The sequence below is a fragment of the Muntiacus reevesi genome, chromosome 18 (genome assembly GCF_963930625.1).
Source record: "Muntiacus reevesi chromosome 18, mMunRee1.1, whole genome shotgun sequence".
NCBI lineage: Eukaryota > Metazoa > Chordata > Mammalia > Artiodactyla > Cervidae > Muntiacus > Muntiacus reevesi.
Window position 1 is genome coordinate 38,079,358 of NC_089266.1, and position 24,026 is coordinate 38,103,383.

The following is a 24,026-nucleotide window of genomic DNA, read 5'->3' on the forward strand; positions in this document are numbered from 1 at the left end:
GGATTTGTCTACTCACATTCCTATCAGCATTTGCCTCTTTAAACTCAAGACTATGTTACTAAGTACAAGTTCATGACTATTAGACTTTCCAGGTGGACTGTTCTTTTGATCATCATATAGACTGAGGCCTCTGAGGTGAAAGAGCATCTTTCCTGGCCCAAGTTATGAACAAAATCAGAAAAAAAAAAGAAATTAAAAGGAAGGCAGTTGGGGACTTCGCTGGTGGTTCAGTGGTTAAGACTCCACACTCCCATTGCAGAGGGCTCAGGTCTTAGAGAACTAAAATCCCACACGCCACACGGCATGGCCAAAAAAAAAAGTGAGGCAGTTGGAAATGAAAATAACTCCTGTGGTACTGATAAAGATGGAGAGGAAGCACAGTAGCTTAGTGTGAAGGTGAAATGGATGTTTAAACTAAAGCCCAGAGTTATCCAGCAGTCACAGGCAGTGCGGGGCAGGGACACACCTCCTCTCCTGGGGTTTCCTTGGGTGAGACCACAATACAGGGAGCAGAGGGAGTGCCTCGAGGGCAGAGAGCTTCAAGAGGGAAAAGGACGCAGCTACCTACATCAAGTTCCTACTGCAAATGCACCTACCAAGAGGGTGGAGAGAGCCAGGAGTGCTACCCAAAGCAGGAAAATCAGGAGTAGGGAAGGATTGCCAAGTTACAAGAGTGCTCCTTTTATCTCTGATGCATTTTCCTTGAAATTCTACTTTTTTCCAACAGTACTATTGCTACGCCAGACTTCTTAGCTAGTATTTTTCCAGAATTCCTTTTTCTATTTCTTCATTTTAAATCTTTCCATGTCATTTTTCTTTAGACATGACTCTGATAAGTAGAATACAGCTGCATTTTAGTTCAATTCAATAGCCCGATATTTTCATAGATTATTTGTACTTGTGCTTACTAATATACTTGGAATTGTTTTTATCACTTTGTGTTTTTAATAACCCTGTGTTTTTTCTTTTTTCTCCTTCCCTGCCTTCAGTTTGGTAAACTTTTTAAAATTCTCTTTATCCCTCTGCTAGTTTAAGAGGGATATTGTATTTCTAAAACTTCCAAAAAACCTATCTATATTTTTCCAACCAACTCTAAACTTAATTGCTATCTCTCTCCTGAGGAAGGAAGGAGACACAAGAGCTACTGAACTCTTTCCTTCCCATTGTCTTTCCTATATTTGTTTATAAATTTAATTCAAGAACTTTTTCTTTAAAAAAATTACTTCTTTTTCCAGTCAGGAATTAAATTTATCAACATAGTTTATCCATTTTTTCTTACTTTTTAGTTGCATCTTTTCTTTTGGTTTTTCTTTTCTTCTAGCTGAAGTATACCCTTTAGTGATTCTTTCAGTTAGATTCTGTGAATAATGTACTCCCTTAATTTTTTTAAATGTTTGAACAGCTTTCTTCCACCATTTTCTTTTTTTTTTTCTTCCATCATTTTAAAGCTACTGTCCCACTGTCCCATGGCTGATAAGAAACTTGCTCTCAGCCTGGTTGTCATTCATAGATAATCTATTTTTAGGTAGCTTTAAAAATTCCCATTTATCTTTGAAGTTCTAAATGAAATCTGTTCTTTACAAGTTTCGAATAACTACCTGCAAACCATCTAGATCTAGAAACTTCTGGAGAGAGAATTCTTTGAGAACTTTTCAACTTATTCCATTACTGTTATTGACCTGGTCAGGTTTTTCACCTCATGTTAAATTTAGTCACGTATGCCCTTCTAGAAAAGCATCTGCTTCAAATGAAATTTACAATATAATAGCCTGGGTTGAACACAATGGGCTTCTCTTGTGGCGCAGTGGTTAAGAATCTGCCTGTCAATGCAAGAGATGCAAGAGATGTGGGTTCAACCCCCAGGTCTTAAACACTGGACAGCCAGGGAGGTCCCTAATCTTTTGTCTTTAAAACAGTTTATTTTTTTCTAGAGGTTTGCTGAAAATACAAAGTTAATGGATATTGGAATTTAACTTGGCTTGCTATAATAAATCCTTTCCAAAGCTTGGATATTTTCCTACCTTCTAAACGTTATGTTTTTTTAGATGCAGGATCTTTTCTTTCACCAAACTATTAGGGTTTTGTTTTGTTTTTTTTTTTTGCTCTCCTTCTTTTTATATCCAAACTTAAGAAAAGTGGAGCTTCCCAGGTGGCGCAGTGGTAAAGAATCCACCTGCCAATGCAGGAGACACGAGAGACGCAGGTTCAATCCCTGGGTCGGGAAGATCCCCTGGAGTAGAAGATGGCAACCCACTCCAGTATTCTTGCCTAGAAACTTCCATGGACAGAGGACTCTAGTGGACAGTCCATGGGGTTACAAAAGAGTTGGACATGACTTAGTGACTGAACACACACACACATTGAAAAAGGTGACATCTACTCAGGCCTGTTACTTATCTCCAAATTGTAAGGAGATTCTCCTTGGCAACTGTTGTCAGAATCCTCAGATTTTAGCTGGAGAGCTGGCTGCTCTAAGACATCAATTAAATAATCCAGAAGCCAACAGGGAATGAGGAAGAAGCTGGGGTAGGAGTCACTGCCAGCAGGGGAATTTCATCTCTGCATAATTTCTTCTTTGTGCCTGATGAAGTTGCTAGGCCATGGAGCCAATTTTTTTTACATCTGGCTTTCGGTATACTTTGTGATTACCCAACTTCCTAGCTGGGGAATGGCTTCCCTCTGCCACCCTGTTCACTGGATTTCTACTGGGAGAGCCACATTTGAGCTTAACTCCCCAGGGCATTTTTTTTAAAAAAAGAATCCTATGCATTTCTTTTTTAGTATTTATTTACTCGGCTGTGCCTGGTCTTAGTTGCAGCACGAGGGATCTTCGATCTTCCTTGTTGTACGCAAGATTTTTTTAATTGCAGCATGCAAAATCTTCATTGCAGCATGTGGGATCTAGTTCCCTGACCAGGCCCCCTGTACTGGGAGGGTAGAGTCCTTGCCACTGGACCACCAGGGAAATCACTCCCCTAGGCATTGAATTCAAACGCTGTTGATCTGAAACAACAAAAGTGGTTCCATGTGCAAAGACCCCTGAATGTTCCAGGGCTCACCCTTACTTCTAAACAGCACAGAATTATCGCCAACATGCGGGAAACCCGGGTTCAATCCCTGGGTTGGGAAGATCCCCTGATCTACCCACTCCAGCATTCTGGCCTGGAGAATTCCATGGACAGTATAGTACCTGGGATGGCAGAGTCAGACATGACTGAGCAATTTTCACTTTATCTATTCCCTCACTACACTGCTTTCTAAGGAAGAGGCACTGAGGTCAGTTCTCAATATCGCCCCATAGATTACCAAAGAATAAAAAAATCATCAAAATGTGCTGTGTGTCAGGCATCTTTCTCTCTCTTTGAGTCCAGGTGTGGCATTTCAGATAGGATATGGTATTAGAAAAAGAGGGTTAGATGCTTGTGTTCAATTATCTTCTTAACTCAGAAATGCTACCCCATCTGGGTCTGATTTTTATTAAGAAAGGAAGTAATTTTCTTCACAGAGGTTCACCAACTTGAAATCCTATTAGGATATGGGGATCCAGGTATTACTCTCTCAGAATATTGGTGCCAGCGATTTAATGGACTCTTCCTTGCCTTACAAACATCATTTCTAGCCAGGTGAACCTCAGCAAAGAAAATTGGTTCCATTCTTAAGAAAGAGCAAATCCAAATTGGATGAGTGCTGACAACTTCCTTGTACCAGCTCCCCCCTCCTCCTATCTTTCCCGTTGCAAGGATAGGTGTCACTCTCCATCCCATTTTTATCTCAAAACTTGGGCAGAGAAAAAATGTTATTGCTCTGTTCCAAATACCATCAAAGACTTCCAAATAGATTCACAAATATGGACTGGGAGCTTGACAGGTCCACAGCACACTGCTACGCACCACTGCTGTTTTTCCCCACTTCCCCACCAGCCCAACGGGGATAGAGATATTTAAGACTGACTCTCTGTGTTCCCACAGCATCCTGTGCAAATCAATAAAATAATACTTGTCCCATACATTAAAATCCTCTGTGTTTCTCACCACTAGGCCTGCAGAGAACATGGACCATCCCACTGTCATTATTGCTAAAGATGTTCTAAAAAACACATAAGTCCAACAGAAACCAATTCCAGTTCCTGCCCTTGGGAAGGTCATAATCCGGAGAGAGGTCCCCGGCCTGACTGTGAATCAGTGCTCCGGTTGTTACCACCATTCCTTTCTGGGGAACCCAAGGTACACAGAGATGCTTTGGGACCTATTTTCCACGACTGGATGCACACTGGAGGCAGTGTTCTGGCAAGCCTCCTCCCAGGACAGGCTGGAGCTGTATCTCAGCAGGGTGAACCATCTTCCTCAGAGTCCCAGTCCCCACAAGAGAAGCAGGTGGGGGTACAGTCTAGGTGACCTTGAGACCAGACGCCACGCTGACTCCTGCAGTCAGCCAGCTGGCACAAACACCCGGTCTCCCCGCCTGGCAACCCACACGTAGCCCCAAGACTCCAGCCAGGTTTGTTTCCCCAGCACACCCAGACCAGACTGGTCAGACCAGTATTTCTGGGTACCGGCCACTAGAGGCGTGGCCTCCAGCAGCGCCGAAGCCCCACCTGAGAACGATCCGAAGGTACTCAACGCCCTCGGCCTCCTCACACTTGACGGACAGGAGCAAGTTTCCCAGGCTGCTGCCGGTACAGTAGAAGTTCAGATGATCCTAGAGACAGAAATCAGCTGTTAGCAGGGATGGGGGGACCCTCCAGACATGTTCCCCCAAATCACCTCCTTCACCAGGAGGGCACCCTCCAGACATGTTCCCCCAAATCACCTCTTTCACCAGGAGTCAGAAGCCCAACAGCAAAGAGCAAGAGACAAAAGCTAATTTTGTGGTTCTGCTGGTGATGGTGAGGGGAGGGGTAGATGAGGATAAGGAGGAGAAGGGTCACAGTAACAGGTTCCAACTGCCCAGAGTCCCAGGACCTGCCAGACACTGAGCTAAAAGCCCAATATCCCTTCACTTCTTTAATCCTGACTTTCAACTTTATGCATGAGAAAACATCATCATGCCCATTTCACAGATGGGTGAACCACATTCAGAGTCGTTAACTATCCAAGGTGATACCACTAATAAGTGAAAGATCCAGGATTCCACATCTGTCTTGACCAAAGCACAAGTTCTTAAGAACTGCCTCGCTCCCAGGGGCAACCCTCCCCAATTCAGACTATTTGCAGGAATAAAGCCGGAAGGGTGGAGCCAGTTGGTTCTCTAAACAGTGGGTCTCTCCCTGGCTCAGGGAGCCCATCCTGGACCAGCCATCTCAGGGTGGGGGCCTGGAGTCTGCATTTTAACACATTCCCCAGGAGGTGCTGACACACAGCTCCTAAGACAGAAAAGCTGCCTTAGGCTGGAGATTTCCGGAATCTGCCCTCGGGACTTCCGGAACCTGGCAAGTCTGACGGGCAGAATATATTTAAAGAAATGTAAAGTCGTCACTTTTAAGCCATCAGAGGTTCACAGCACATCATCTGGTACAAGTACCCAGGGGGACCTGCTAGAATGAGGACACAAGAGACTTGTACTATTTTGATAGAAACAGACTTCCAAAGTGTGAGAACATTTTTTTTTTCTTCCAATCTCCTTCACCTCCAAACACTACCCCTTCCATCACCTTCTAAAATATGTGTCTAAAATATGTGATGTGTCGGGGGTGTTGCCCACCTGGACCCATCACACATGAGCCTTCCTGGCTCTGCAGACACTCTGCCCTACCCTCACCCCCAACCCCCGCCCAGGGGCAGAGCCAGTCAAGACACTGGCAGGCAGCAAGGACAGAGACAGGACTTGGAAGAGGAGAGACAGAGAGAAAGGAGGCCTGGAGAGGAACGCCAGGCTCCTGCCCCTACCCCCTGCCCCCCGTCCCCCCCTCCAGCAGCTATTTATTTCCCTGCCCTGGATCCCCAGGCCTTACCTTCCCCAGAAAGTGCCTGCGGTAGGCCCTGGCTTCACCCTTGCACTCGAGCTTGTAGCCAAATGTGCTGGGACTGAGGCTGTCCTCCTCCTCATCCTCACAAATGCTGCTGCCCAGGGAGGTTGGTGTGCTCACGTTCTCAGGGTCCTCAATCCAGTAGCCCCCAAACTGGGGCAGGACGATCAAGGGGTACGGGCCTCCCTTCTCCACGACCTGGAGGCAGAGGGAGGTTCTGGCACTGCAGCCTGCCCCGGGGTCTATAGAAGGAGGGGAAGGGTGCCGGTGGGGCGTCCCTCAACCTTCCAACCGCTCCAAGGAGGGGATCCCATCTTTGAGGCCAAAAGCAGTAACATGAACCCCTCCTTTAAGCCCTGTAACACCTCCAGTTTCACTGACCCTGGAACACCAGAGGTGCAAAGCTCTGGCAGATACCTTCAATTTAAACATGGAAAAGCTGAGGTCACAAAGCGGATAATGGAAAGAGACCTCAGGCCCTCAAGTTCCAGGGTCAGGGTTCTCTCCCACATGGGGCCGGGCAGACCATCAACATCATCACCCCCAGCTGTGCCCCAGAGACAGGACCCAGAGCTGAACGCAGCCAGGGGGCTCCTACCTCATCGATGCTGGGGTATGGAATGTAGTCATCCTGCAAGACAAACCAGACAATGTCACCATTCATCCCCGCAACACCCATCAGGTTTGATCACTGTTTCCATTCCCCTCTCCCAGATCGGGGAGGTAGTGGGCTGGGGGCCTGGCAGACTGCAGCAGGGCCTTGGGAAGATCAGCGGGCAGAAAACCAGACAGAAAAACAGCCTAGAGGCAGCTCTGGAACCTGGCTTGAGTTCTTCCCCAGAATGACAGAACCTGAGTGCAAACCCTGCCAGCTGAAGACGCAGTATGCAAAGCGCTGAGGCCCACACTCCTGGTGACCCAGTTGCTCACCCTAGGAGGCTGTAACAGGAAGGTAACCTCTGTAATCCAGCCCCCTCCAGGTAAGAGGGCTGCACCCCTGGGCCTGGGCAATGGAAGTTGAAGCTGATAGCTGATGTCTCTGGAACCTGGAGCACAGAGTCTGACACCCCTACACACAGCACGTGGTCCATTCTCAGGAGTGGGTGCAGAGAAGCCAGGCTGAGCCTCAAGCCTTGTCTCCACCCCCGTCTACCCAGAAGCTGCCCCAAAGGCATCAAGCCAGGGCTCCCCTTGCTGCCCACTGTGCCCCAGTCAACATGGTGTGGTCACTGAAGTGGCTCATGATGAAAATCTGAGGGAGACAGCTAAGATAACAGAACCCAGCAAGCCCACTGTGTCCCCTGCCTGTCATCCGCCCAGCCCACCTTGTTCTTCTGGGGTCCCGGCTTCTGCTCTTCAAGCTTGATCCCCTGCAGAAACAAGGAAAAGAGGATCCATGGAAAAGCAAAGGTCACAGAAGACGAGCCAAACAGAGGAGTCTACCAGGAGCAGCTGCCTTTAGCTGGCGGTTAGTGATAGCAGCGGCAGCAGCTGGCATGTGCTGGGCCCTTACACACTCAGGCCTCACAGCAGCCTCCGGCAAGGCAGCAGGTTAAGAGCATGGGCTCAAGCCAGATACAGGGGTTCAAATCCCAACACTGCCACTTATGACCAGATGACCTTGGACAAGCCACAAAACTCTCTGGAGCTCAGTGTTCCAATCTGTAAAATGGGAACGAAAATGGCACCTACTCTTGTGGTGAAAATTAAATGTTGAGAACATGTTGAGCCCTTGGAAGAGTGGTCATTATATGGTAAAAGCTATAGGGAAACAGCTTTTTCATCTTGGAGCAATTTTTGTTTTTTACTGCGCTGGGTCTTTGCTGCTTTGCATGAACTTTCTAGTTGCAGCAAGCAGGGGTTATTTGACATCGGAATGTTGTGGTCTTTGTTGCAGAATATGGGCTTTAAGTGCACGGGTTTCAGTAGTTGCAGCACTTGGGTTCAGTAGTTGTGGCTCATGGGCTGTTGCCCCATGGTGCGTGGGATCTTTCCGGACCAGGGATCAAACCCATGTCCCCTGCATTGCAAGGCATGTTCTTATCCACTGTACAATCAGGCAAGACCCACTCTAGCACTTAAATATCTCCACCAGGCTCTCTCAAAGCCAACAGGTGAGGGGTGAGGGACGGGAACCTGCATCTTGGGGTGTCGGCACCCACAGGCTGGACCTCATGCCACACCAGCAGCACCCCTCCCGGGTGGGAGGGCCCACAGCTGACAGGCAGGTGGCCTGGTCCTCACTCTGCTATTGCCTTACTGTCAGTGACCCTTGACGAAGCTGAGCCTCGTGCAGTTTCCACAGCTTCAACTGCGAAATGAGGATTCTAACACCCACCCATCCATCTCACAGCGGTGTCATTGCAAGGGTCAGGCACCTTCACTGGGCCTGGATTAAAGGGCAGCATCTGCAGGTGTCCGGAAGATGCTCTTCTGGGGAGCACGGCCCGGTTTCCAGTGGTGCCACGTTCTGACTTAAGTGGATTTTGAGCAGGTGGGGTACATGGTGTTCCCAAGACTGAAGAAATTCCGACAAGGGTGTGAGATCCTGGGACACGTTGGGACACGCAGGTCCCTCTGGAGAGAAGAGCGTCCTGCAGCAGCCCCTGCCCGATCATAATAACACAGAGCAGGAACCTGACCTTGCACTCCCTCCTTCAGTCCCCTCTGAAAACCCTCAGCACCTATTTACCAACACAGAAACGGGGGCCCTGGGAGGAGGTTTCTGGAGCTGGTGGGTGTGAGCACCCAGAGGTGAAGCTGGGCCATGGGTCTACAGTACACAGCCCTCAGAGCCCAGGACCCCTGCTCACTCACTGGGTGGATTTAGACTCGGGCTTCTCCGGACTTGCCGGGGCTGAGTCACCTGCAGGGTCACCCAGGAGGGCGTGGGGAGGGCCCCTCCCGCTCGACAGGGCACCCTTTCTCCACACGGGGAGAAAACCACCTGAGTGGACAGCAGTCCGTCACCAGGGAAGCAAACTGGGAGGATGAAGAGAGGGGTGATGTCAGGAGTTGGTCTGTTTGTCCTTCGTTAGTCATCCCTGCCTGGAAACAGCCCCGAGCAGGTGAGCAAACCTCCTCCCGTGCCCTCCCCCATGACAGAGCCGCCACCCAGCACTGGGCCCTCTCCAGTGTCAGCCTTTGCTATTGTTGTTGTTCAGCTGCCAAGTCGTGTCCGACTCCTTGTGACCCCATGGACTGAAGCACACCAGGCTCCCCTGTCCTTCACCATCTCCCGGTATCCATTGAATCAATGATGCCATCCAACCATCTCATCTTCTGTCGCCCCCTTCTCCTCCTGCCTTCAATCTTTCCCAGCATCAGGGTCTTTTCCAATGAGCTGGCTCTTCACATCAGGTGGCCAAAGTATTGGAACTTCAGTGTCAGCATCAGTCCTTCCAATGAATATTCAGGGCTGATCTCTTTTAGGTTTGACTGGTTTGATCTCCTTACTATAGGTGTCATGATTATGGCCCCCTCCCTCATCCCTGGCCATGTGGACACTGAGGTTCAGAGAGGTAGAATGACTTGACCAAGGATGTTCAGCTAGAGAGTATCAGATAGAACTTGAACCCAGGACCGAAGGGATCCAAAGTTTGAGCACTTCTGTTGCTTCAAAGGATTGTGCTCTTCTTCAAATTCCTAGACTCGGGGGTCAGGAGTCCCGGATCTTAGTCTCAGCTCTTCACAACTCTCAGAGCGCCCTGGAGGCTACAATACTCGAGGCTCTGTCTCCACACCCGCAACATGAGAGAGGGCGCCCACACTCAAGGACAGACTCCAGCCACACTTCACACCAGCCACTTCCCCACAAGACTTTCAGACACACGGAAGAGCTGGAAGCTGTGGCCCCTCGGAGGCTGGGGCCCAGTGGGCACTTGGCAGAGGCCCAAGCATTGGGAAGTCTGATCTCAGCCCTAGTCTCAACTGAGATGAAACTGACCAACCACCCGCAGGGGTCAGCCACCTGCCATGGAGACAGAAAGGAAGCATAAAAACCAGACCCCTGGGAATTCTCTGGTGGTCCGGTGGTTAAGACTCTGAAGTTTCACTGCAGAGGGCGTGGTTGCATCTCTGGTCAGAGAACTAAGATCCTGCAAGCCTCGTAGTATGGCCAGAAAAAAATAAAACAGACCTCCTGCCCTTGACAGGCTACCAATCTAGCTGAGAAGACAACTCAGCAGCCTTGAAACAAGAGAATGATGAGGTCAGTTGAGTGGGGCTGGATTCTGGGCTCAGAGGAGCCCTTTGTGGAGAAGGCAGGGCTAGGGGGAGGGAAGTGGGTAAAGGGTGAGGAGTGAGTGGATTGCAGGAGCAACCAGTGAGAAGGCAGGGCAAGCTGCAAATTCCCCACCAGCTTGGCAGAGTGCAGAGTGGGACTCCAGGGATTGAGGTGGAAATCCCAGCTTTACTTAATTATATGCTGCCTCCCACCACTCACTGTCAAGGCCAAGGCCCTCCCTGTTTCCAAAACTTGACTGTAAGTTCCCTAAATACATATAAATTAGCTTGTAGTCCACACACTGCTGGGCACAGAAGGGGATTCTAATAACTTGCTTGTGATAATAACACAACCACTAATAATAGTTTTCCCTTAAACCATCCCTATCTCTCCCCACCGTTAGGGCGGCAACCTGGCTTTCCCATGAGGACCATGCTTGATTGCTTGCTGGTGGCAGTCACCCTCTCAGCAGCTCCACCTGCATCTCGGGCTGACTGTGGGCACTTCATTTGCCTCCCTCCTAGAGCTTCCAAACCATCACTACAGAATCTTCCTTCCTGGAGCCTGGAGCGTCTACTTAGCCACCATAACATAGTGGCTAAGCCTTCTGGCTCCAAAGCTACAATAATAACTTACCAGCCCTTGAATGCTTTATTTAATAGCTCTGTGTCTTGGTTTTCTCATCTGTGAAATGGGGATAACAATATACCTACTTCCTGGGGGACTTCTCAGGAAGAAATGACGTGACACCTATCAATCTCTGAGCCCAGAGAAGTGCCTGAAATGTGTAGGCTATCATCAGCATCTTCTTCCCATCTGTAACTGTTATTTCTCATTTCATCTGGACAACCATGTGAGTGGGTATTTGCATTCTCATTTATAGAAGCTGTGCTATTGTGATTTATGAGAAATATTAACATATATTTGGTACAGCCGCCAGGCCCCAGGGGCTCCCACTGGCCAAATCTAAGACAAGTTGAGCATTAAAATAAAGATTTTATTATATAGACTATAAACTATAGTATAAACAGAATCCATGAATCCATACCAATGAGTGAATGGATGAATGGATGGATGGATAGATGGAGAAATGAACAAATGAATGGAGAAAAGGGAAAGCTCTTTCTGATTATAGAAAGCCAACTATAAACGTAGGAAAAACCTAAAACCCTTGGCATTTCCTAGGTGCTAAGACCAATGGAGCATCTATGGAGCATCTCTTTTTACAGCATTTGAACCTTTGTCCTTCATTCCTGAAACAGCTCCAGAGCCAGAAAGGTGAAAGGGGCATCTTAAGTTTATGTTAATGAGGTAACTTCTGGGAAGCCCCTAAGGATGGGAGCTTGCCAGGGGAACCAACCCTGATTAGAGGGTTGGAACTTTCAGCCCCACCCCCAACCTCCAGAGACAGAGGAGAGGCTGGAGATTCAATCAATCACCAACGGCCGATCATTTAATCTATCATCCTGTGTAAAGAAGCCTCCACAAAAACCCACAAGGACGGGGCTTGGGGGATTCCCTAGCCAGTGAACACACACTGTTCCCGAAGGCGGCAAGGGAGCTTGCATCTCTTCCCACATACCTTGCCCGCGGTCATTCTTCCATCTGGCTGTTCCTGAGTTATCTATTTTTATAATAAGCTGTTAATCTAGTAAGTCAGTGGGTTTCCTGAGTTCTGTGAGTCGCTCTAGTGAATTAATGGAACCAAGGAGCCATCATGGGAACCTCTGATTTATAGCCAGTGAGTCAAAACACGGGTTTGGGATCTGGATTTGTGATTGGGGTTGAAGTCAGAGGAGGGAGGTCTTGTGGGACTGAGCCTGTCACCTGTGAGATCGCCGGGGAGACTGTGTCAGAACTGGGTGAAATTGTAGGGCACCCAGATGGTGTTGATGAATTGTTTAGTGTGGGAAAACAGCCACGCGTTTGGCATCAGAGTGAGGCGAGAACAGTGCTGTGAGGAGACAGAAAACAGGAACCAGAGGCTCAGAGAAGGGTAGGAACTAGTGCTAGCAAGTGTTAGAAGCAGGATTTGAACTCAGGTCTGTCTCCTACTTGGCTGCTCTGCCTCCCAGACATGAGACGACTCCTCTAAGAAGGGGCTTTCTTTCTCACCCATTCCAGGAACAACAAACCCTCTCAAACCCTCCCCACATCCACCTGCCCTGCAGGCAGGTTCTGTTTATCTTCTCTCCATCCTTCAGGCAGGAGCCATTCCAGAATCCTGTGTGCTGTTCATGTGGACATGACCTCGGCTGGCCCAGGCCATCAGAACTGTGAGTGCTCTCTTTTCTGCCCTCCCTCCCAGGACCCGAGTTTTGCCCATGGGTTTCTCCTGGTGTTGTGTCCTGAGTGTCCTGCGGCATTCCCACCCGGGACTTGCCCCACCCCACCCCACCCCGACATTGAGGATGCTTACCTGCATCTTCTCCAGCATCTCGAAGAACTCCGCTGACTGAAAGATACAAGCAAGGCAGAGAGACAAAGACAGGGCGTCAGCCAGGAGGCAGAGAGAAAAAGTCTCCCTGCTGACTGTCTGGAAGCTCAACCCGGGCTTCCCCAGGGATGAAATTCATTTGGATCAAGAGAAGATAATTTGATTTTGCCTTTGCAGGGCTGGAAGGGCCAGAACACCCCATACAATGAAGCATGCCCAGGCTGGCACATGGCCCTGGAGAGAACAGTCACTCAGTCTCTGTCAAGAGGGAGGGGCCCCTGGGAAAAGCTGAGGTTTCCCCAATGCTTGGAGACTCACCCTCCAGCAGCATTCGTGGTTGGGATGCTTTCAACCCAACAGTGGAGCCAAGATGTCCCACACACACAGATTTCCAAGTTTTGTGGCAACACACAGCCCCTTCTGTCTTCTCACAAAAGTCTCACTTAGAATTCCAGCATACAAAACCAGTTAAAGCATGCTGCTCCGGCCAAGACAGCTGTGGAAGCTTGCGCTCCTGGTGGCTCACCTCTGCCTGCCTGTCCCTGTCCGCTGTCCCCAAGAGACATTTTTGGGAACCCGAGAACTTGAGAGCAAAGCCTGAAAACTTCACCCTCCAGGAGCCTGGATGGGTTATTTTTAAAATCATAAACTATGTAAGTCCAAAATTTTAACCTACTTTGGTGCCAACTTTGTAAACTCCAGATAAGACCAAAAAGAGAAAAAGAAGGTGGAATGGAAGGGCGAGGGGCTGAAAGCTGTACCCTAACAAAATACAGGCAGAGGTTCCACCAGAAGTCCCCACTTCCCATTCTAGGAAAAGAGCTCTACTTTCTTCTGGGCACTGGCAAGCCCTGAGTTAATCAGCGCTCAGAATGAACAGCCCCAGATGAATAGGGGACAAAAGAAAGCAGTGAAAAGGAAACAACGTCCTTGTCTCTTCTCCACTTAAAGGTAGGGCATCCATCCTGCCTTCCTCTGCAGGCACTCACAGGCCAGAATTGCCTGATGCCCCCGTCAGCCTCCACATTCTCAGAAGAGAACCACCATGGAAAGGACCCTTGTGGAGTCACAGGCAGAAACCTGGCCCTGCTGTAGACTCCAAGCGACCTCTCCCAAGCTAAAACTGGCCCATCAGAGGTGAAGAGTCTCCAACTTTCTCAAGTTCAGGTGCCAAGGTCTGGAAACCCCACATGTGAATGTTCAGGGTTGAGAACAAGCTTAGGGCACCCACATCAAGCACCTTTGACCAGAAGCAGCCATCAAACATCCAGCTCTCAAATCTATCCTTCCCATTTGCTCTGTGGATTCTTACCAACTCCAATCTCCAGGATACAAAGAATGATAAACATAAAGAACTTATGGAGGGACTTCCCTGGTGGTCAAGGGGTTAAGAATCCACCTCCCAGTGCAGGTGATGCAGGTTGGATCCCTGGCTGGTGAACTAAGATCCCACATGCTGCAAAGCAACTAAGTCCATGCACCCACCGCATTTACCAAGCCTGCACACCACAACTAGAGAGACGCCCTCAAGCTGCAACAGAAGACCCACGTGACACACCAGAGACCCGGCACAGCCAAATAAATAGGTAGTTTTTTAAAAAAAGAACTTATACAAATTAGTAAGGATAGAAAGATGAGAAGAAAGAGGATAAGAAGATAGAAACAATCAATATTTTAAATACACAGACCTCTGACCCAACAATTCCTCTTCTAGAACATACACTACAAACACACTGACACATGAACACAAAAATAGACACAATAAAATGGTTATTGCAGCATTGTTTGTAACAGCAAAAAAAAAAGTGGAAACAACTTAAACATCGATCTACAGGAAACTGGTTAGAATACGCTACATAGAATAATATACAAATACTATGGGAAGCCATGTGTCAATAATTTAGATAACTTAGATGAAATGGGGACTTCCAAGGTGGCTCAGAGAGTAAAGAATCTGCCTGCAATGTGGGGGACCCAGGTTCAATCCCTGGGTTGAGACGATCCTCTGGAGAAGGGAATGGCAACCCATTTCAGTATTGTTGCCTGGAGAATTCATGGACAGAGGAGCCTGGTGGGTTACAGTCCATGCGGTCACAGAGAGCAGGACACAACTAAGAGACTAATACATACACAGGTGAAATGGATAATTCCCAGCAATCACAGGCTACCAAAACTGACTCAGGAAGAAACAGAAGATCTAAGAAGACCTATAATAAATAACAGAGGTTGGATTAGTAATCAAAAAACTACCCACAAAGAAAAGCCCAGGTCCAGATGGCTTTCGTTGTAAATTCTACCCCTTAAAGAAGAAGTAATACTAATTCCTCCCAAACTCTTCCAGGAATAGAAGAGGGAACACTTCCCAACTTGTTTCCTGAGGCTAGTACTACACTGACACCAAAATTAACATCACAAGAAAAGAAAACTACAGACCAATACAGCTTATGAAAATAAATGCAAAAATTCTCAACAAAATTCCAGCAAACTGAATCCAGCAACATAAAAAGAACTACCATATCAGTAATTCCACTCCTAGGTATATATCCCCAAGAGAAGTGAAAACATACGTCCACTCAAAAACTTGTACACGCATACTCACAGCAGCAGTATTTGTAATACCCCCAAAAGTGGGAATAACCCAAATGCCCATCAACTTTTGCATAAAGATTATAGTATATCTATACACTAGAATATATTCGACCACTAAAAAAAGAATGAAGTCCTGGCACATGCATGACACCGCATGGATAAACCTTGAAAACACTATGCTGAGTGAATGGACAGACATAAAAGGTTGCATATTATGTGATTCCATTAATATAAAATGCCCAGAATAGGCAAATCTATAGAGACAGAAAATAAATTTGTGGTTGCTTAGGGCTCAGAGAAATGGGGGATTTGGAAGCTAAAAGATACAAGGTTTCTATTTGAGCTGATGAAAAATGTTCCAAAATTGATTGTGGTAATGGTTACACAATTCTGCAAATATACTAAAAAACATTAAACTGTACACTTTAAATGGGTGGCTTTATGGTAAGTTGTTCAAAAAACTGCTCAATTATTCGGAAAGAAACCTGAGGACTTCCCTGGTGGTCCAGTGGTTAAGAATTTGCTTACCAATGCAGGGGACTCAGATTCAATTCCTGGTTGAGGAACTAAAATCCCGCATGCCTCGGGGCAACTAAGCCCGCACACCACAACTCCAGACCCCATGCCTCAACTTGAGAGAAGCCTGCCTGCCACGCGAAAGATCCTGAATGCTGCAACTAAGATCGGATGCAGCCAAAATAAATATGTTTTGAAAAGAAAACAGTAGCTCCATATTCCAGCACAAGATGCTCTCCAAGATCTATTAAATATCGGGGTGCGAGGGTGCAATTCAGAACATCACAGAGAATGTGACCCCATTTTAGTAAAAACAAAACCCAAAATTATTTATAGATATGTATATAAATGCGTAGAAAATAATAAAGAAGAATATATTTCACACTGTCAAAAAGTTATTATTACAAGAAGAGGGAGAAAGAAGGGAAGGGAGTTCTGCTTTATATATGCGTTGCTTCAAAAGCATGTACATTACTTACATAGTACATTACTACATTACTCACATAGCTCAATTTCAAAGAAATAAATTTTGTAAAGGAAATAAAAATATGCAAAGGACTCAATTTGCTGAAGAAGAAACATAAAATGACCAATGAAACATGCCCAGCCTCCCTAGTTATTAAAGTAAGATAATAAGATAACATCTTTCACCTATCAGATTGGCCAAGATTAAAAAGAAAATCCAGTGCTGGCAAGGACAATAGATAAAGTGTGTGCCTGGTACTTTCTGAAGGGCAATTTGGTACAATGTGTCCAAAGCCTGAAAAATGTTCAGGTATTTTGGTCCATAAACCTACTGTAAGGAATTTACACTAGAGTAATATCTGGGCAACTACACAAAAATACTGTATACAAGGATATTTGTAGAAACATCGCTTATGGGTTAAAAAAAAGTGGAAATAGTTGAAGTACACATCAATAAGGGAAAAATAAATAATACACGGAAGTATGCACATACAATAAAATAACTCTAAAAGGAGATCTGTACCAGTTATGCTGGTATGAAGATTCATGTCATATCGCTCAGTGAGAAAAGTAAGGATCAGAACAATATGGTCCCTCTTTAATTATTATTTACTTATTTATTTTTGGCCATACTGGTTCTTCATTGCTGAGTGCAGCTCTTCTCTACTTGCAGCAAGTGGGGCCTATTCTCTAGTTGCGGTGCTTGGGCTTCTCACTGCAGTGGATTCTCTGGTTAAGGAGCACAGGCTCTAGGGCACACAGGCTTAGTAGTTGCAGCTCATGGGCTCTAGAGTGTGGAGTCAGTTAAGTTGTGGGCTTAACTGCTCCGAGGTACGTGGAATCTTCCCAGACCAAGGATTGAACCCGTGTGCCCTGCATTAGCAGGCGGACTGTTAACCACTGGACCACCCAGGGAAGTCCTAATCCTTTTTTTTTCCCAACATATATATCTTCATGTGGATGTACACATCACTCTTGAAGGATATTTGCCAAGTTGAGTTTAAGGCTAAGGATAATTTTTTCCTTTTTGCTTTTCAGTATTTTTTCAATTTTCTATAACAATTATAAATCATTTCTGTAATTAATCAACTGCAAAGACTTCAATAGATAATCAGAGGCTCTAGCGTGCCTCTCTTCACTTCCCCTAACTCCTGCTACAGTATGCCCCGTCCGGCACTTTCATAAGATAACACTCCCAGGAACACAAGTTTTACAGCCTTTTGTGCCCACAGAAAGCCCCTGAATTCAGGCCAATTAATTTCCAGGTCTAATCATGACCCTGTGTGTTATAGATAAAGAAACTCTCTTGAATCACCCCCACATCCAACTTACCCATTGGCATCTATATAATCTGGCAACCAAAAAAACCTTAGGTGTGTTCTTACACAACGCTCTTGTGCTAGTTAGTCAATTAACCCCACACGATTAAGCACTGGTCACTGGAAGTGCTGGGGAAGGGCCCTCTCCCAGGTGGCTCAGTGGTAAAGAACCTGCCTGCCACGCAGGAGACTCTGGTTCAATCTCTGGGTCAGGAAGATCCCCTGGAGGAGGAAATGGCAACCCACTCCAGTATTCTTGCCTGGCAAATCCCATGGACAGAGGAGCCTGGTGGTCTACACTCCATGGGGTCTCAAAAGAATCGGACATGACTTTGCAACCACACAACAACAACAGATCTTAATTATGAGACAAAACTATGCAGAGTGACACTGCAGGTGACCAGTGGTTCAGAGCAGGCAGGCCGCACTCCTTGCTGGGAGGTAAGGGTACTAGTTCACAACCATGTAACAAATTACTCCCAAAACATAGTGACCGACAAGAGTGTCCATGGGTCAGGAATTCAAACTGCTTCTTTGGGCAGTTCTGGTTCAAGGTTTCTCAGGAAGTTGCATTCAGGATGTCAGCAGAGGTTGAAGCCTTGATTGTGGCCAGGGGATCTGCTTCTAAGATGGTTTAGTCACAAAGCTGTCAGCAGGAGGGCCCAGTTCCCATCACATAGACCTCTCCTTTGGCTGCTTGAGTGTCCTTACAACATGGCAGCTGACCCTCCCTCACCCCAACCCACCCAGAGCAAGACAGCCAAGAGAGAAAGCACAAAAGAAGTTATAGTACCTTCTTCTAGTCCTTATTCTAGTCCTTATTTTTATCTTATTTTATCCTTATTCTTTATCCTATTCCTTATTCTTAATGTTTTTTTTTAATATTTATTTTTTTATTTGGATGCTTGGGGTCTTAGTTGCAGCATGCAGGAGCTTCCTTGCAGCATGTGGGATCTTTTGTTGCAGCACTTAGACTTCACTCTAGTTGTGGTGCACAGGCTCCAGGGCACCCAGACTCAGAAGCTGCAGCCTATGGGCTTAGTTGCCCATGGCAGGTAGGATCTTAGTTTCCTGACCAGGGATGGAACCTGTGTCTCAAGCATTGAAAAACGGATTCTTAACAAATGAACCATCAGGGAAGTCCCTGTCCTATTCTTTAGAAGCAAGTGTCCATGACCAGCCTGCACTCAAAGGGATAGGAATGAGGTTCCACCTCTACAGGAGAGAAGTGTCAAAGAATTTGAGGTCATGTTTTAAAATGACCACATCAAGGAAGGCTTCTTGTAAGGTTTCTGGTTGTAAATGCAACCAGACCTTAAAAGATAAACAGGAAGAGGGAGGTGGGAGGGGGGATCGGGATGGGGAATACGTGTAACTATATGGCTGATTCATGTCAATGTATGACAAAACCCACTGAAATGTTGTGAAGTGATTGGCCTCCAACTAATAAAATAATATTAAAAAAAAAAAAAAAAGATAAACAGGAATCACTTGATAGAGAAGGAGGGTGTGTTAGTCACTCAGTCGTGTCCAACTCTTTGGGACCCCATGGACTGTAGCCCACCAGGCTCCTCTTGTCCATGAGGATTCTCCAGGCAAGAATTCTGGAGTGGGTTGCCATTGCCTTCTCTGGGGAGGGATCTTTCCAACCCAGGGATTGAACCCGGATCTCCTGCATTGCAGGTGGACGCTTTACTGTCTGAGCTACTAGGGAAGAAGCCCTATAGCGAAGGTGGGGAGGGCGTTACAGGCAGTGGTAACAGTGAGGGCAAAGGTGAAGGAGCATGGTGTGTACTCAATGAATGGTGAGTGGATCGACTCGGCTGCCCGAGGCCTCTGGGTCAACACCCTGAAGCTCAGACTGAAAAGGAGGGTGCAGGCCTGAGAGACTCTGAATGCCAGGAATTTGGGCTTAATCTGGAAGGTCCTGGAAAGCTACTGAGGTTTGCATATGGTAGAAAGACTGTCTCCCTCAATGTCTGTGGGGGATTGGCTCCAGCATCCCTGAGGATACTGAAATCCAAGGATGTGCCTTACAGAAAATGACACAGGGAATTCCCTGGTGGTCAAGTGGTTAGAATTTGCCTTCCAATGCAAAAGACACAGGTTCCATCCCTGGTCCGGGAAGATTCCACATGCCCCGGGGCAATTAAGCCTGTATAGCACAACTACTGAGCCCGTACCCCCCACAGCCCATGCTCCAAAAAGATAAAAGAAGCCAATGTAATGAGAAGCCCATGCACCACAACTGAAGACTAGCCCCTGCTCACCACAACTAGAGAAAGCCCACGAAACACTGAAGACCCAGTGCAGCCAAAACTAAAGAAAGAAAGAAAGAAAAATTTTTTAGGAAAAGAAAACGGCGGAGTACAGCTGCCCCCTTTTCCCACAGGTTCCACCAGCTGGGGATCAAAATCAAAATCATTGGTTGAATCTGTGGATGCAGAACCCGCAGATACAGAAGGTCAACTCAACAGGAGGTGGTAGAATCCAGTGGTCAAACCCAGGTCTGGAGAGTGGCCGACATCCTACGGACTGGTTTGTATGGCACAAGGCATGTGATTCAATTTCTCTTACTTCCCTCACCTGAAAGCAGAATCAGCCCCTGCCTTTCAAGGCTCACAAGAAGCTGAAGTAAGAACATGAACAAGAAGTACCAGAGCCTGTCCACGGCTTTTGTTGTTGTTCTGTCGCTAAGTCGTGTCTGACTCTTTATGACCCCATGGACAGCAACACACCAGGCTTCCCTGTCCTTCACTATCTCCTGGAGTTAGCTCACATTCATAGCCATTGAGTCCGTGATGCTATCTAACCATCTCATCCTCCGCTGCCTGCTTCTCCTCCTGCCTTCAATCTTTTCCAGATCAGGGTCTTTTCCAATGAATGGCCTCTTCGCATCAGGTGGCCAAAGTGTCGGAGCTTCAGCTTCAGCATCAGTCCTTCCAATGAATATTCAGGGTTGATTTCCTGAAGGCTTGACTGGTTTGATCTCCTTGCTGTCCAAGGGACACTCAAGAGTCTTCTCCAACAGCACAGTTTGAAAGCATCGATTCTTCGGTGCTCAACTTTCTTTATGGTCCAACTCTCACATCCGTACATGACTACTGGAAAAACAGCAACTTCTACAAGGAACTTCTATAAGAAAGCTCACTCTGGAAATAAACTCTGTCCTGCTGGGAAATGATCTAGTACCTTTAGGTAGTTAGCTTTTCCTTTTATTTTCATGAAAATTTTTATTTATTTAATTTCTGGCCTAGCTGTGCAGCATGCCAGATCTTAGTCCCCAACCAAGGATCAAACTCGTGCCCCCTGCAGTGGAAGCAAGCAGTCTTAACCATGGAACACCAGCGAAGTCCCAGCTTCTCCTGATTAAGCTTTTCTTAACTTCATCCATCTTCCCAGAGGCAGTGTGTTTCGATTCCTGTTAAAAATGGGTCTACTTCCTGAATGAAGATGCTCCATGGCCTCAGCGCTGGCACAGGTGGGGAGATGAAAGGGCTGTGACTCACCCTCAGTCCTGAATAATGCACAGGATGGACAACTGTGGCGTGGACAGTGTCCAGGAGCAGAAATCGGCCACTGGCAACTCGGCCTGGGCTGACCTGGCCCCACTTCATGGTGACTTGTTGAACTTTCCAATGGGATGGTGCCAGCCTTGGCAAAGAGCAAGCCTCCTTTTCTACCCAGAAGCAAGGTGACTCAGGCCAGCCTGGGACAGCAGTTCCAGTCCCACCCTTGTCCACACCCCCTGAGACTGCTTCACGCAGCCAAGGGCGTGCAGCAGGCAAGCAATAAATGCTCAATGACTCACTGGCATCATTCCCCCAGGCCCTTCAGGATAGACTGAAGCCCTGCCGGGAGCAGTCTTCACAAGGGGATACCCCTCCATCAGTTACCAAGAAGTGTAGTTCAGCCTCCTCACCAGTAGCAGTGGCCCAGCTGTCTAATTTATTATTAGCAATAGCCATCACCACCCAAATCTGACCAGAGGCCAGCTTTCCCCCTGGGCTCTGCTTTAACAGCCAGTCGAGTAGTCCGTGAAATAATCACCGAGAACCAGTACCCAGCCAAGGAATCCACAGGCTGGGCCCCAAGGCTTTGTCCAGGTCAAGCCGTGTCCTCCCACCTCCAGGCCAGCTTTCCCCCTGGGCTCTGCTTTAACAGCCAGTCGAGTAGTCCGTGAAATAATCACCGAGAACCAGTACCCAGCCAAGGAATCCACAGGCTGGGCCCCAAGGCTTTGTCCAGGTCAAGCCGTGTCCTCCCACCTCCCCATATAGAAACCACCTGAACTTTCTTTAGAAGGACAAAGGGAGTCCTTGCGGGGAGAGGGTCAGAGGAGGTTCGAGGTAATAGGGGCAAGAGAGAAAAGGGACTGCGAGGCCAGTCTTGAGGAATCTTCCCTGCACCCCTCCTTGTTCACTCTGGGGCCAGTCCCCTGCCCAGGTGATGAAGAAGCAAAAGCAACGGAAGAAATTCAGTACAGTGGGGCCACCACCCCGTCTCAGCACCCTGGGCCCTTCCTGGGGACAGGAGCGGACTGGCCTACCTCCCTCTGGTCCACAGCAGCTCTACACGTGGACACGGCCTTTCCTGGCAGATGGGCGGCCACCTGTTCTTTCCTTCTTACAGCATCACAGCTCGGAGGCCCCCACCAGTACATCCCCCACCCCCTTTCCTCCTCCTCTCGGAACCTCGCTGGAGATGTAACACCCACTGGCATCCATCTGCTGCCCACCGGATCCCTGCTGGTGGTCCTGCCCTAGCTCTGGGTTCCTCCGCTCCCCTCTTGCAGGCAGGCTGTGTTTGTGTGTGAGCAGCCTTCCTACACTCCTGCCCAGGAGGTACCACCCACCTACTGCTCACACACAGGATGAGGTCATGTGAGCGCCTGAGCCTTGCAATGGGGCTCAGAACTGCGCCGACTCACAGGGCCGTGGTCAGATAACGTGAGCCAGTCTGCAGAGCCAGGGATGGTACCCAACGCAGGACTCACTCCATGCACGGCAGCAGCGGCTGTTTCCTGATCCAGCCTCAACGCAGGACATGCACGAGGAGGCCAAGTCACGTTAATAGCAACTGGAAGGGCTAAACCAGACAAGGATGGAAGACAAGGTGTCTTCCAGCCCACAGGGGTCCCACGAAAACAGGATGGAGATGATGTCGGGGGTGGGGGAGAAAACAGGGGTTTGAGCAGGTTTCTCATCCCACAGGGAAGGAAGACATCACTAAAGAAAAGGATTCCTGCAGAATTTCATAGGGATTTTTGGAAACTTGAGGAGCTGGGAGCCCAGAGCACATACCCCGTTGGGAACCAGCTCAGATGTGTCCCAGGGCTGCCCAACCACACCACACACCGAGCTATCCTGGCTCAGCTGCTGGCTCAGAGGCCCCTATCTACAGGACAGCAGGATGAGAGCCAGCTGGATGCCAGCCTGGCTGCTGAAACCTGTAGAGGAAAGCAAAGGATGGCCCACGAGAGCAGAAAGCCCTTGAGGGCAGGGCTCTGATTATTTTGTTCACTGCTATATCCCTGGGTTTACAGCTGCCTGGCACAGAGTAGATGCCCAGGAAACATTTCCTGAGTGAATGACTTAAAACCCTGCCCTGCAAGATGAGAATGAAATGGGCAGAGGAGACTGTGCGTGACTGGGTCTATCTCCTCGGGATGGCTACAGTCAGGGCAGGACAGGCCAATGCATGTGCTCCTAAGCGCTGTCTCTTCTCTGACCACAGACTGCACCCCTCACCCTGGACAGCCAACAGGTGTCCCCAGTAAGATCCATCCAGACACAGGTCCCATTCCAATCAATCCTCCTCCCCTCCTCTCCCCGGTGCATGCTTCATGCTTCTCCTTCCCTGCTTTGGTCTCCCTTCCCACCATCTCGCACTGAACACAGCTCCTTGGCTGCCGGAGTAATGCAGAGGCACAGCTTCAATTATGTCAAGTTGGGCCAGATTTGCAAGACTCTCTATTACCTACGGCAATGGTGATACAATGGAACCACGCGAAGGACCTATTAAAACCCAGGTTCCTGCCATCACCACCCCCACCACCACCACACTGCTGCCAAGAGAATCTGCATTTCTAACACACTCCCAGGTAATACCGATACTCCTGACCAGAGACCACACTGTGAAAACCACTGACCTAAGGAATTATCATATCTAATGCAGAGGGGGTGTGAAAGGGACCAAACTGGCCAGAGCAGAGATAGGACAGGGAGAAGGGGTGGGGGGGATGGCTGGTTTTTATAAGACATCTTCAAAATTAGGCAGATTCATATTTAAATCTGTGAAAGAGGATTTGAAAATGCAAATGACTACAAGTACCAGGCAAGTAACAATAAGAAATGAAGAGATAACAAGAGATTGGATCGGTAATCCCAAACCTCCCAACAGAGGAAAGCCCAGGGTCAGGTGGCTTCATGGTAAATTCCAGCAAACATTTAAAGAAGAATTAGCATCAATCCTTCATAAACTCTTCCAGAAGAAGCAAAGAGGAAGGAA

The 24,026-nt window shown here is 47.8% G+C and overlaps 1 protein-coding gene across 3 annotated transcripts in view; it reads right to left on the reverse strand.

Moving 5' to 3' along the window:
* RAP1GAP2 (RAP1 GTPase activating protein 2) overlaps positions 1-24,026 on the reverse strand; it is a 140,250-nt gene that overhangs the window by 44,985 nt on the left and 71,239 nt on the right. For 2 of the 3 annotated variants that reach the window (XM_065908786.1, XM_065908783.1), the window contains exons 3-7: positions 12,610-12,645; positions 7,291-7,335; positions 6,564-6,596; positions 5,951-6,163; positions 4,595-4,698 (exon numbers count right to left, since the gene is read on the reverse strand). In XM_065908786.1, coding sequence (XP_065764858.1) covers positions 4,595-4,698; positions 5,951-6,163; positions 6,564-6,596; positions 7,291-7,335; positions 12,610-12,645 — 431 coding nt within the window. The remainder of the gene's footprint in view (positions 1-4,594; positions 4,699-5,950; positions 6,164-6,563; positions 6,597-7,290; positions 7,336-12,609; positions 12,646-24,026) is intronic. The other variant, XM_065908785.1, reaches the window with a different exon arrangement.